The 12692-nt window shown below is 49.0% G+C and overlaps 1 protein-coding gene across 3 annotated transcripts; it reads left to right on the top strand.

Moving 5' to 3' along the window:
* Positions 1–1785: 1785 nt before the first annotated feature.
* On the top strand, positions 1786–12596 carry PIP4K2C (phosphatidylinositol-5-phosphate 4-kinase type 2 gamma). 3 transcript variants are annotated; one of them, XM_031462316.2, is made up of 11 exons: positions 1786–2034; positions 4615–4712; positions 5392–5488; positions 5858–6001; positions 8579–8725; positions 8918–8956; positions 9517–9630; positions 9999–10266; positions 10444–10547; positions 10731–10830; positions 11294–12596. In XM_031462316.2, exons 1-10 carry the CDS (start codon positions 1864–1866, stop codon positions 10809–10811), a joined length of 1263 nt encoding a protein of 420 aa, XP_031318176.1. In that variant the 5' UTR covers positions 1786–1863; the 3' UTR covers positions 10812–10830; positions 11294–12596. The 3 variants fall into 3 exon arrangements, with proteins under 3 accessions (XP_031318176.1, XP_031318175.1, XP_010991637.2); XM_031462315.2 differs by having other exon boundaries at positions 11127–12596; XM_010993335.3 differs by having other exon boundaries at positions 10731–12596.
* Positions 12597–12692: the final 96 nt, after the last annotated feature.

The raw sequence follows: 12692 nt of genomic DNA, 5'->3' as shown, positions 1-12692 counted from the left end.
CTCTTCATTTTTCCCCCAGACCATCCTCAGTCCCAGCATCAGTTCCATCCCTCTCTAGTGCAGCTCCGTCCCTCCCTTGCCGAGAGCTCAGTTCTCTTGTCCCAAGATCATTCACCACAATCACCCTTCTAACCTCCATTTTAGAGCACAGCCCTGCCTGTCTTCTCTACTCAAAGCTTCTGAGATGTGTGGAGAAAACCTCACAACCAAAACATCGGGGCAATTAAAAACAAAGAGCCACAGAGCTAACTGGATCTTCTGTGCTGGCACAGTTCCTTCTGTGTGTTCCTGCTCTTCTCCCACCACCCAGAGCAACTGGCAAAACCCTCACGCCTCAACATCCCTTCTCACCCTCCTCTCAGGCAATAACTTTGTCTGCTTTAAAAGGGAAATTAAGGTGACTTAATTCTTCATGCCCCTCCCACCTACACACCTCAGTCTACACAGATCCTTTCCTTTCTCCCTTCTCACAAGGGATACATCTCCCTTCTCTGGACTAAATCAAGTCATTTCTAGATCCTTCATTCCTGAGATACTTACATAGACCCAATATATAAAATAGTAAAAGTGATGCAGACTTGGGCAGTTTACATCTTCTTTGTTAACTTCTGTCTCAGTGATTTCTTCCCTTCTCGGTAAGGTCTACCTTCAAAGTGGGTTTGACCGTGTGTTTCTCTATAAGCCACTCCCCACCTTGTTTTCTCACAGCCAAATTCCCTGAAAAAGTCCCAAGCTTCCCCTCCCTGCTTCCTCACCATCCATTCATCCCTCAGCCCAACTTGATCTGGCTCTTGTTGTGCTGAAAGTACTCTCCAAAGGTTACTAGCTGCCAAAAACAATGGGCACCTCTCCATGACATCTGACACTGCTCTCCATTCCTTCCTTCTTGAAACTCGACTCCCTTGGCTTTTGTGACCTGCTCTCCTGGCCCCTTTTACTTCTCTGGCTACCCCTTCTCAGCCTTCTCCCACTAGCCTTTCATGTGCTGGTCTACACCGGGGTTCAGCCCTTGGTCCTTGCTTGCCCTCCCTGGGAGGTGTCATCCACCCCGACAGATTCCACGACAATTATTAAATCCGTATCTCCAGCCCAGACCATTCTGGTGAGCTCTGGGACCATACGTCCAGCTGCCCTCAGGTGTAAACACGTACCAACTCATGTTTTCACCAAAGACTCCTCTTCATGTCACCGCCATCTCTTTTCACCTTAGCCAGAAGCCTGGGATTCATTCTCAACGTCTCCCTTTCCCTAAAATTCCTCATTCTCTGAGAATTTTCCAAATCGACATGAAACTATACCTCTAGATGCCATCCCCTTCTTTCTATCCCAGTAGCCACTGTTTTAGTTCCTCATCTTGTGCCTAAACGTTCGCAATACTCCGGACACCTTCTAGAATGATGCCTGAGCGGTCCTTCTAAAAGCACAAAAACCGCTTAAGGGATCTCCTGCTTTGTGAAGAAATGCTTTCGGGTTAGCCTCAGACGGGAGGTTATTCTGGAAACTGGGCAAAACCGGAAGGCGGCAACCTTGCAGCAAAGAAGCCCTCGACCGAGGGGCTAATCAGGTGGCATCCTCATCGCCCGGGTCGCCGGTCAGGTCTTCGCGGACTGCGCGCAGCCCTCAGCGAACACAGCTTCCGCGCGCCTCCCCCGGCGCCAGGTGCGCCCACCCAGCGCGCGGGCGTGGGGGCGGGGCGGGCCGGCGCCAGGGGGCGGAGTCAGCCCGCCCCGCCCCGCCCCGCTCGCGCGCCTGCGGGCCGGCCTCCGGTCACGTGACAGAGGCTCAGGTGAGCGCCGCTTCCGGGGTCGGGAGCCCGCAGCGCGGCCGGCTCCGGCTTCCACTCGGTGGGGTGCGCTGGAGATTATGGCGTCCTCGGTCCCGCCGGCCTCTGTACCGGCGGCGACAGCGGCCCCCGGCACGGGTTTCGGCTTCGCTTCCAAAACCAAGAAGAAGCATTTCGTGCAGCAGAAGGTGAAGGTGTTCCGGGCGGCAGACCCGCTGGTGGGCGTGTTCCTCTGGGGCGTAGCCCACTCGGTGAGACCCGGCCCTCGCCCCGCGGCGGCCCTGTCCGAACCGCTCAGCTCCTGCGCCTCCGGGCGTCCTTGTTTCCCGGCTTCCGTCTCCGGAGCCCCTCGCGCCGCCACTTTCCCCCCGGGCCGTCCTGGTCCCTGCCCACCTACCTCCAGATGTTCCCTCAGCGTACCTTCTTGCTCTAGACCTCTGTTTTTTTAAACATGGACCTTTCCTCCCTCCCTCTGCCGTTTACTTCTCTCTGTTTCCGTCTTCCCCACCTGAAATCCAGCTCCCTGCCTCCTTCCTGCCAGTTCCAGCCTCAGCCCCAGGCCACGAAGACCGGCCGGGACCCGCCTCCGTCTGGAAGGACATTAGGGGGAGTGGCTCTTTTGGGTTGGTGGTGAGGTCTCCGGTGAGAGTGTGAGTGTGACTAGAAGCGGAGCAGGGAGGGTGATTGATGAGGGGGATAGTTCACTTTCCTTTGCACCTTGCTTTCCAGCCGCTGTGCTTGACTTTGGAACCTTGGCTTTGGGGGAAGCTCCAGGCTTCCTGGACCTTCTAAGCCTGCATGTCCCTTCCTTTCCCTTCCAGAGGTACAGCGTTTCAGAGAAGCTGCCCCACCCTAAGCAAAACAGGACTTAATGTATATAAGCCTTTGGTCTTAACTGCAACCTATTGCTGGCTGGAGTGATGGTATTTATTTAAGTGAGGGCCATCTTTGACCAAAGAGATGACCCAGGAGCTCTGGTGCTGGGAACACTATGGTGGTGAATTTTACAAGCAGGGAATTGCCGTAGACCGTATGACCTGGAAATCAGGAGGCCAAAGAGGCCAGCGCATCTCCTTTCCTGACGGTAACTCATTTGACACAGCCATCGCTCCGCTTCCCTCAGATCTGGAGTGGGAAAGATGGAGTGACCTTGAATTGGACAGGCAATATTTTAAAACTTCATCTTCCTTGAAATGTTATAGTCATGGTAGTGTTGTGGAGGTGGAAGAGGATGAGGAAGAATGCAGTTTTTGTCACATTCTTAATGTCTGGCTTAAAATGTCATTTGGGGTCAGTCAACCCCCTTTTGCATCTGTGGCTCTGTGGGTGGCTCCCATCTCCCTGGGTGGTGGTGTCTTATCCGGGAGTATTCGGTCTAAGGCACTTGATATGGGCAAGGCTGATGGGAGGTAGGACTGCCTCTCTTCTGTACCTTCCAGGTCCATCCATCCCTTTGGGAAGCTTAACAAGGAGGGCTTTCCTTTGATAAGGATTGGGGAATTACACATATGACCTGCCTCAGCTTCCCTAGGTCTATATACTTTAGCCCCAGTACCCTACTCTCTATCCAGCACACATTTACTTTAAGTGTCTGGAATAGAGAAATTCCTTGAACATATGTCTTAGTGATGATTCAGCCTGCTTAACAGCAGGTGGCGAGGAGGGGGCATGAAGAACTATAGCTGAATTTGAGGCTGGGAATCTCTAGTGGCTTGCTTTTTTTTTTTTTTTCCCCTGGAGGAATATGTTCTGTCCTCCTTTTCTACTGAGAATGAGAGGAGCTGGGTTTCACTGCAGGTTATGGGATGTAGGTTAGACTGTACTTCATAACCTCTGTCGAACGATCAAGTAAGGATAGACAAGGCATCCGTTTATTCAGTTAATAAACATGTCAGGACCACCGTGTGCCAGATGCTGTGTTAGCTGGGCACCTGAGAGATGTAGATGACTAGAACTGGTTCTTGCCCTGGAAGAGCTCACAACCTAGGTGGAGAACCCACATAAACTAGTGATTAAAGTCGCGTGGTAAGTGCACTGTTAAAGATGGGTGAAGGACACTGTGGCAACGGGGCAGAAAGCACATCTCCTCAGGGTTCCTTAGTGCAGGAACTCCTTTTCCACCGTGAATTAGCAGACTGCTGATTCTGGGGGCTGAGGAGAGCATGTGATGCTTCTTGCATCCTTTGGGCTGTGGGTTGTCTTGCCTTTAGTGAACAGACTCCTAATGGTCTCATATCCTCCACCTGCCTGCATTCCCACTGAAATCATCTGCTTTTCTTTTACTTTACACCTAGGCAGGTGCGGATCTATTGCAGAGAACTGGGTCAGAGTGGTCTGGAAAGACTGGTCCTGTTTGAAGGGAGGCGCCTCCTTCGGATATGGCCTTTTCATTCTTCCAGCGGTTGACCCCTCAGACTCTCATTAACTCTTTGTACTTTGAAAATGCATTTTGTTTTGTTTCCAGTGGAGCATGGAACTGTTTGTTTTGAATGTCTTGAGTCTGCCAAGGGTATCTTTTTTCTCTAGAATTTCTCACAGCTTTAAAAATAGTCCTGAGTTGCTTGCAGGGTTTGCCTAATATACAATGACTGTTGTAAGCATGAAGTTCCAGGGGGGCGGGAGTGTGAGTGAGGGGCTGTGTGCAAGGGTTGCTTCCTGCAGGCCTTGTTAGGCAGCAGAAGAGGTCAGACATTCCCTCACCTCTGCATAACCAGTGTTTTTAAAGGAATGAGGTTTGAGTTGCCCTTTCCTGACTCTTGCCCAGACACAGTGTATAACCTGCTCTCCACACCCCTGCTCACTGCCTCTCTCTTCTTGTTTTGGCTTATCAGATCAATGAGCTCAGCCAGGTGCCTCCCCCGGTGATGCTGCTGCCTGACGACTTTAAAGCCAGCTCCAAAATCAAGGTCAACAATCACCTTTTCCACAGGTATAGAGGAATCCCCACCCTTCTCGTGTCAGCCTTCCTAGAAGAGAGTAAAAAATAATTTTCAGAGTTAAGATTCAATGCGTTAAAGGTTTTAGATCTAGAAGGCAACTTACAAGTTGTACTGTATTGTCTAATCTTCCCAATGCAGAAATTTAATTGTGTTGTGTAAAGAAGCCACTAAAATAATTTCCAGTGTTCCCTACACCCTTAGCTGCATGTACTAGTTTATCTCACCTCTAGCCTGGTGATTCCCTGGGTAGATACGTTTGGATGCCATACGTTAGCATCTAAGAGGGACAACCTGAAAGAATTACCCGAGTCCTCTAAGCCCTCCTAGGAGCAGGAGAGGCCATTCAAAACGGGCGCCTGTTACTGATTTAAGGGTGTCTCTGACTCACTCGAGATTTGGGAAATGCTGCTGTTTGGATGAGCAGTAGATCCTGGTTCTGCTTAAGCCACTTACTGTAAGTCACAAGACTTAAGCAGGTCACTCAACCACCCTGAGCCAGTCTCCCCTTCTATAAAATGGGAATAATACACCTTTAAAGGCCCTCACTAGGGTTTTATGAGAATCAGATAAGATGATACGTGTGAAGGTGTTTTACAAACTGTCTAGCCCTATATAAATGTAAGGTAATATTGTTAATTTGTTTTCTTATCTTGAAAACCCCTATTGCAGGGAAAATCTGCCCAGTCATTTCAAGTTCAAGGAATATTGTCCCCAGGTCTTCAGGAACCTCCGTGATCGATTTGGCATTGATGACCAGGACTACTTGGTGAGAGTCCGTTATGGGGTGAGGGCAGTCCTTTCTCCCTGACAACTGGGGAATCCTTGGGACTGTGATGTTTGGAGAAGTGAGGGCCTTGACCAGTATGATTCTTAACCTTTCTGTGGTCACAGGCATCTTCCAAAATCTGATGAAAGCTGTAAACCCTGTCCTTGGGGGAAAAATGTAGATACATTAAAAATTTTGCTTTCAATTTCATTTAGTCCAACTATGGACACTAGAGTTAGAACTCCTGCTCATCCTCTTATGCTAGGGTTCTATCCACTTTCAGATGTGCTCAGTGACCACCATCCCTATGACTTACTTCTCCATATAAAGGGGAAAGAAAAGAGCCTCTAGCCTATTCTGTGTCCCCAGGTGTCCCTAACCCGAAGCCCCCCGAGTGAAACTGAAGGCAGTGACGGTCGCTTCCTTATCTCCTATGATCGGACTCTGGTCATCAAAGAAGTATCCAGTGAGGACATTGCTGACATGCACAGCAACCTCTCCAACTACCACCAGGTCAGCCTCTCTCCAGCCTCATTCCTCCCCTCCCCTCCCCATTCAGCTTAGCGGCCAGAGCGCATGGGGAGATACCCTTCCCCTCTTCCTCCCAAAACCCATGTTGCTCCCCAAGAAGCACTTGACATCATGCTTTTGAAAACTAGGCATTTCACAAAGAGAGCCTCTATATGCCTCTTTGTGTTTCACTAACTAGAAGAGTTTAGACATGTTCCTTCTCATTTGGTGCTTACAACCTAAAACCACTGTGGATTGATACAGAAAGGGCACACGTAGAGTAAAGGATTAACTATAGTCAGACTTGGGTGAAGTGTTAATACCCAATGTACTATCAGGGACAGATGCAGTTTGGGGAGAAAACCAGGATAAATGGGATAAACTGGAGAGGAGATGCCATGATCATATCCAGCTCTAACTGGGATTAGGGAACCTGTTTTGTCTGATCAGATGAATCTGGAATGTGAAGTGCCTGGAATATTTTCGGAATAAAAATATGACTGAATATCTTTCTACTTAAGAAAAATCTCATCAAAATCAATGAGCAAGGAATAAATGAAAGAGTCTAAAAAGAGTTTTTGGTTATTCAGCAAATATTAAATATCTGTTATTATCAGGCTCTATGTTAGACAGTAGAGAAAGAAGTGAATGAAACTTTTTGGTTATTCAGCAGATATTGAATACCTGTTATTATCAGGCTCTACGTTAGACAGTAGAGAAAGAAGTGAATGAAACGGCCATGGCCTTGGAGGATCTCTTGGTCTAATGGTAGAGCCCGGTAAGCCAGCACACCAGCAAGACATGTGCAAGGAGCAGAGGTACCTTCAGAATGCCCTGGGTGGCAGAGGAAGAGCATCCTGGCTCACCTGGGGCAAGAGGTGCACTTGGGAGGCTCAAAGAGAGTCTTTTAGAGGGAGTATCCTGGGAGTTGATTCTTGAATGACTAGTAGGGACTAGCCATTGGACAAGATGGAAGAGAGCATTCTAGGCAAAGGAAAACACAGAGCCATAAGAGAGCTTGGCATTGCAGAACCACAGGAAATTCCGTGTGGCTGGGATGAGGCATTGTGGAAAATTAGTTAGGCAGGAGCCAGACTGGGAAGGGTTTTATAAGCCACACAAAGAGCTTGGGCTTCATCCTGAAGGTGGTTTGCAGCGGAGTGATATATATGTTATTTAGAAACATCCCCGTGACAGCATTTTAGAGACTGGATTGCAGAGGGGAAATACTGGGAGTGGAGATACCAGTTAGGAGGTAATTATAATAGTCCAGGTGAGAAATGACAAAGGCCTGGAGGAGTGACAGCGGTGGACATGGAAAGGAAGACCTTTGAGAGAATTGTGGGAATTAAGGCAAAGGCACTCCCAAATTCCTGGCTGGGGATGACTAGGTGCCCATTCACCAACAGTTGGGAAGCAGAAAAAGAAATTGGTTTTTGAAGGAAGACAGTTGTGATTTAGGCATGCTGAGTTTGGGTTCTGCAGTCATCCAGGTATAGATGTCCAGTAAGTGATTGGGGTATGGGTTTCAGGAAAGAGAATTAGACTTGGATTCTAGATTTCAGAGTTATAGGTAAATAGGTGCTAATTATCACTGAATTTAGACAAGATTATTGAAGGGAAGTGCAGGGTGAAATGAAAAGAAGGTTGAGGACAGAACCTTAAGGAGCAAATAGAGAAGAGAACCCATTAAGGAGACTGAGAGTCGATGGATGCTTCTAATGATTTATTCCCTGCTTCATTCCATACAGGATTTGAGGCAGAGGGGAGGAGAATCAGAGCAGTGTGATGGGAGCTCAGGGTGAAGAGTTAAAAGGAGAGGCTGGGCAGTAGTATCTAGGGCCACCACTTGAAATATGATAGTGCTAGGGACCCGTTAGATTTCACAACTGAGGGATGTGAAGCAGTAAGGAGTGGGGAAATTTCAGAGGAGAAATGAGGGTATAAATCTGATTTCGGTGACTTGAGGTGTGAATGAGAAAGAGGAAGTGGATTGATGGCTGACTAATTTTCTGAGAAGGTTGGCTATGGAGAGAAGTGGGCAGCAATACTGAGACGGTGGCATTGAAAGAGGAATTTTTTTTTTAAGAATGCAAATTATACCTCCCTCCCCCTTCCAAAAAAAATATAAATTTTTAAAAAAGAATGCAAATTATAGGACATATCATGCAAACATTATTGCTACGGGAATCTAGCTCACCAAGAAACATCGGTCTAGATAAAATCATTTTGTTGATAAAGGGATGTGATTTCTAATCCTGGTTCCGTGATCACTTACACATAAGGAAGGTCCAAAACAAGGATAGTAATGCCTTCCCTGTCTCCAGGAATAATAAAGATGAAACACAACATTAACATTTAAAATTAGGAGACATACAAACAGAATAAACCAGAGATGAGGATTCAGAAACTGAATAACCAGGGGCATCTTTAGAAAGCCCCCACCACTTTGGACCTTCTGTAACCTCTTACTTGAAGTTTTCTGCCTCCCTGTGGAACAGTAGCATTTGAATTCCCATCCCTGGGCTGTTTGTGTATCTGCTGCTCAGACTCCCCCTCCCTTCCTCCCTCCCACCGCAGTACATTGTGAAGTGCCATGGCAGCACGCTGCTGCCCCAGTTCCTGGGCATGTACCGGGTTAGCGTGGACAACGAGGACAGCTACATGCTTGTGATGCGCAACATGTTTAGCCATCGTCTTCCTGTGCACAGGAAGTATGACCTCAAGGTAAGGGGAGGATGGTGAGCACTGGAGCGGGGAGGCTCCTGATGACCTGAGAGTGGGGAAGGGCCAGGGAGGGCACTCGATGACTCATTTTAAAGGAAAGAGGGCTGTGGGTTTAAGCACTTGTCTTAGGAGCTGGGTTCTGGCTGTTCTTTTAGCCATTTTTGCTGACTTAGTCTTTGGGTCTCTTCACAGGGCTCGCTAGTGTCCCGGGAAGCCAGCGATAAGGAGAAGGTGATATAATTTTAAGTGACAGGGTGAGGGATAGGGGAGGGCAGGTGAAAGGGATCTTCTTAGGATAAAGAAGTAGGGATCACCGGCTATTTATTTTTATCTTAAACCACCAAAGAGAAGAGAGATATGAACTTTCACTGATCCAGGGATTGTTGGGGAGGAGCGGCGGGAAGAGCTGCTTTGTCACTGGCACGGGTTATTCCATGGGGAAGGTTCGGGGACTTCAAGAGCCAGATGCTTACCTGCCACCTTGCATTCTGAGCTTTCATATTCAAGCAGCTGTTTCTGCTTAAGAGGAAGAAAGAAAAGTCAGCTTGGAGGGTCTGGACTGAAAACCATAGGCGAAAAGCAGGTGTAGCTGCAGTGACTGAGGCTGGGGGAGCCACTGGCGGTGAGAACAGACTGGGCAGCACCGCAGCACGGAGCCAGATGAGAGCTGGGCCGTGACTCTCTCTCCCCTGGCGGCCCCGAGTTAGAGACGGAGCCCTAGATGGAGCAGGGCTCGCTGCGACCGCGGGGGAGGGGCTGCGGTCGCAAGACGTCCCTTTACCTATTCTCAGGTGAAAGAATTGCCCACCCTTAAGGATATGGACTTTCTCAACAAGAACCAGAAAGTCTATATTGGTGAAGAGGAGAAGAAGGTCTTTCTAGAGAAGCTAAAGAGAGATGTGGAGGTGATGACTGGGGTGCTCGGGGAAATGGCTCTGTTTCCCTTTTTTGCTCCCCACAGGGCAGTTGTCTCTCTCATTCACAATATGAGGGAACTCCTTCCCTTCCCTTTGGGTTTTCTGCATGTAGGGGAGTTGGGTATGAGACATGAAAACCCCTAGCGGTGACCTATGGAGGAAGTGGCTGGAATGAGCTAAAAGGATGATCTTAGATACCAGGACATTTAGGTAACAAAGGGCAATAGTATACTCCCAACCCTCAATTTTTACACTTCCCCAGGAGGGCCCCAGAAATTCAGGGGTGGAGGTATAAGGGTGGTACTTGGGAGTGGAGAGGAGGATCTGAGGCATCTCATTTGTCACTGGGGTCTCAGTTCCTAGTGCAGCTGAAGATCATGGACTACAGCCTTCTGCTGGGCATCCATGACATCATTCGGGGCTCTGAACCGGAGGAGGAGGGACCTGTGCGGGAGGAGGAGTCAGAGGGGGATGGGGACTGCGGCCTGACTGGGCCTCCTGCTCTGGTGGGCTCCTACGGCACTTCCCCTGAGGGTATCGGCGGCTACATCCATTCCCACCGGCCCCTGGGCCCTGGAGAGTTTGAATCCTTCATTGATGTCTACGCCATCCGGAGCGCGGAGGGTGAGAGATCCTGGAAATTTTAAGGATGGGGAGGGTAGTTCCTGGGGAACGGGGACCAGGGTGGTGGGTGGAGAAGCTGGTTAGCTTTTCACAGATCTGACTGGTTCCTGGCGAGAGGGATTTGGGACTACACTTGCTGTTCACTGCTGGTCTCTTTCCCCTGGTCTCTCCACCCAGGGGCCCCCCAGAAGGAGGTTTATTTCATGGGCCTCATTGACATCCTGACACAGTATGATGCCAAGAAGAAAGCAGCTCATGCCGCCAAAACTGTCAAGCATGGGGTGAGGGTTCTCTCAAGTCTTTTCCTTTCCTGTCTTGACTGTTCTTTGGGAAGAGAGAGTCGTGTCAGAGCAGTGGGGTGGCAAAAGAACGAGGGGTTGGGTATGGAATTGGTCTGGATGGCACAGAGGGCGGGGAATGGGAAAGGCGGGCACTGACACCATCTTCCATACCTCTTCTCACAGGCGGGGGCAGAGATCTCGACTGTCCATCCTGAGCAGTATGCTAAGCGATTCCTGGATTTTATTACCAACATCTTTGCCTAAGAGACGGCCTGATTCCATGGTGACTGCTGCTTTATGTTCCAGGTGGTGGGGTTCTGAGAGGCTTGGGGCAATTGTGGATATCCTGGCCACTTCTCTTCCTCCTTTGCTGACTTTAGGCTACAAGCGCCTTCCATCCAAATAACTCCATCTTGTGGAGTAGGCTCTTCTTGGCCCTCGGAATTACATTGACCTCTCTCCCCTTCCCTCCTCCTCTCCCTTCCCCTCAACAAGTCTGCTTGCTTCATTAGAGTGTTACTGTTGACGCTCCCAAGTGCCTTGATCTTTGTAAGATGTCCTGTTGTTCCCATAACCTAGGAGGAGCTGGGGGAAGGGGGTTGTTTGCCATCTTCAGGACCTGACTGGACAGATGGACCTGGCTCAAGCAACTACTCTGGATGCCCTCTGTCATATGAGATGCACTAAGAGTGTCTGAATTTTGCTGATAACTTTATAGAGCTCATTGTGGCATGCTTCCTTCCCAGTAGGCCCTGGGATGGAAGATGTTCCAAGATACTACAGATGTGGGTGCAGACATGCGTACACATGATGGGATGTGGCTGATCTTAAAAGATGGGGTGGAGAGTGCTCAGCAGCCTGGCACCTCATGGAGGTGGGACCTCTGAGGACTCTTGTGATTATGCAGGGAACTGGAGAAGGTCTCTGTCAAGAAGGAGCCCAGAGATGGCCTGGCTACCAAAGTGTTGAATCCAGGGTGGAACGTTTGACTATTGCTGCTCTTCACCAGGACCTCATATCCCTCCTGGGGCTGGAACCCTTCAGTGTGGGTGTGGCCAGTTCTGGAGGCTAGGAGGATGGGCCAGGGCTGTAAGGCTCATTCCTCATGTTAAATTTCCTTTCTTCATGTCTGGCCATCCCTGAGGTTTTAGTCCTAACAGAAGGGAAGGAATATCTCTATCTGGGTCAGCCCTTGTCATTTCAAGAAGATGGAGGTCTCACGTGTAGGGACCTCCTCTACTCCCTGGAAATGTGGCCCTAGTATACTTCCTTCCCCCACCCCTTCTGAAACCCTTTTTTCCAGTTGGATTTGTTATTCTGTTCTTTTTTGTCCCATCTTATACTGCTACTGTGTCTCCCAGGGGACAGATGGCCTTCTTTGTCATCTTCACTCTCCACCCCCAGAGAGGAGTCAGAGCCATAACTCAATCACCCAGCCCCCTCCAAAGAGAGTTGAGTTGCTGCGTGATATTCTCAGAATGCGGAGGACCCTGATGAGCTGAGATGGTGTCCTCCTCTCCCTCCAATGCCTCTGGGGCTAAAGCAGACATTCTTTTGATTCTACACCCCCCCCCCCCCCCCGGCTTCTGCATTTCTCTAAAACAAAGATGGGCACCAGCAACTAACCTGTGGGGGTGCAAAGGCTCTTGGCTCTGTATCTGGCTGGACTGATCTGTCTCACAAGAAGTCATGAGGTCATAAAGGAGAATTGCTCCCTCTCCTCCATCTTCTGCTCCAAAGGAAGGAACAAGAGGAGTCCCCAGTTAAGGATTGGAGCCCCTATGCTATCTTCCTGATGGAGCCTGATGGATCTTTTTCATTCCAGCCGTCTTCCTTTCCCCTGTTGAATGCAATAAAACTCCATGACACCAGCAACTGCTGTTCTTTAGAAATGGGTTTTCTGACCATTTGGCTGATACATCATAAGCATTATGGTTTTCTTCATTGTTGCTTCCGTTTTTCACCTTTTTGTTTTATTAATTAATTAAAAATATCTTGTATATTTACTCATTGCTGTCACTATATAGAAAATAAATTATTGAATCCAAATTCCTTCACAGAAATGCCTCTTTCCCCCTCTCCTCCCGTTTTTGCAAGCCTGTGCTTAGGGATGCAGAGACCAGATGAAGAATTCTGACCTTTAAG

The sequence above is a fragment of the Camelus dromedarius genome, chromosome 11 (assembly GCF_036321535.1).
Source record: "Camelus dromedarius isolate mCamDro1 chromosome 11, mCamDro1.pat, whole genome shotgun sequence".
Classification (NCBI taxonomy): domain Eukaryota; kingdom Metazoa; phylum Chordata; class Mammalia; order Artiodactyla; family Camelidae; genus Camelus; species Camelus dromedarius.
Note: the sequence above shows the minus strand (reverse complement) of the source record. Positions and strands in the feature narration are given on the sequence as shown.

Excerpts from the sequence above, each read along its gene's own strand:
- PIP4K2C (XM_031462316.2), top strand. The coding sequence starts at position 1,864 with ATGGCGTCCTCGGTCCCGCCGGCCTCTGTACCGGCGGCGACAGCGGCC. Across the intron at positions 8,957-9,516 it reads AAGCCAGCGATAAGGAGAAG|GTGAAAGAATTGCCCACCCT; the intron begins GTGATATAATTT and ends ACCTATTCTCAG. Across the intron at positions 10,267-10,443 it reads CGCCATCCGGAGCGCGGAGG|GGGCCCCCCAGAAGGAGGTT; the intron begins GTGAGAGATCCT and ends CTCTCCACCCAG.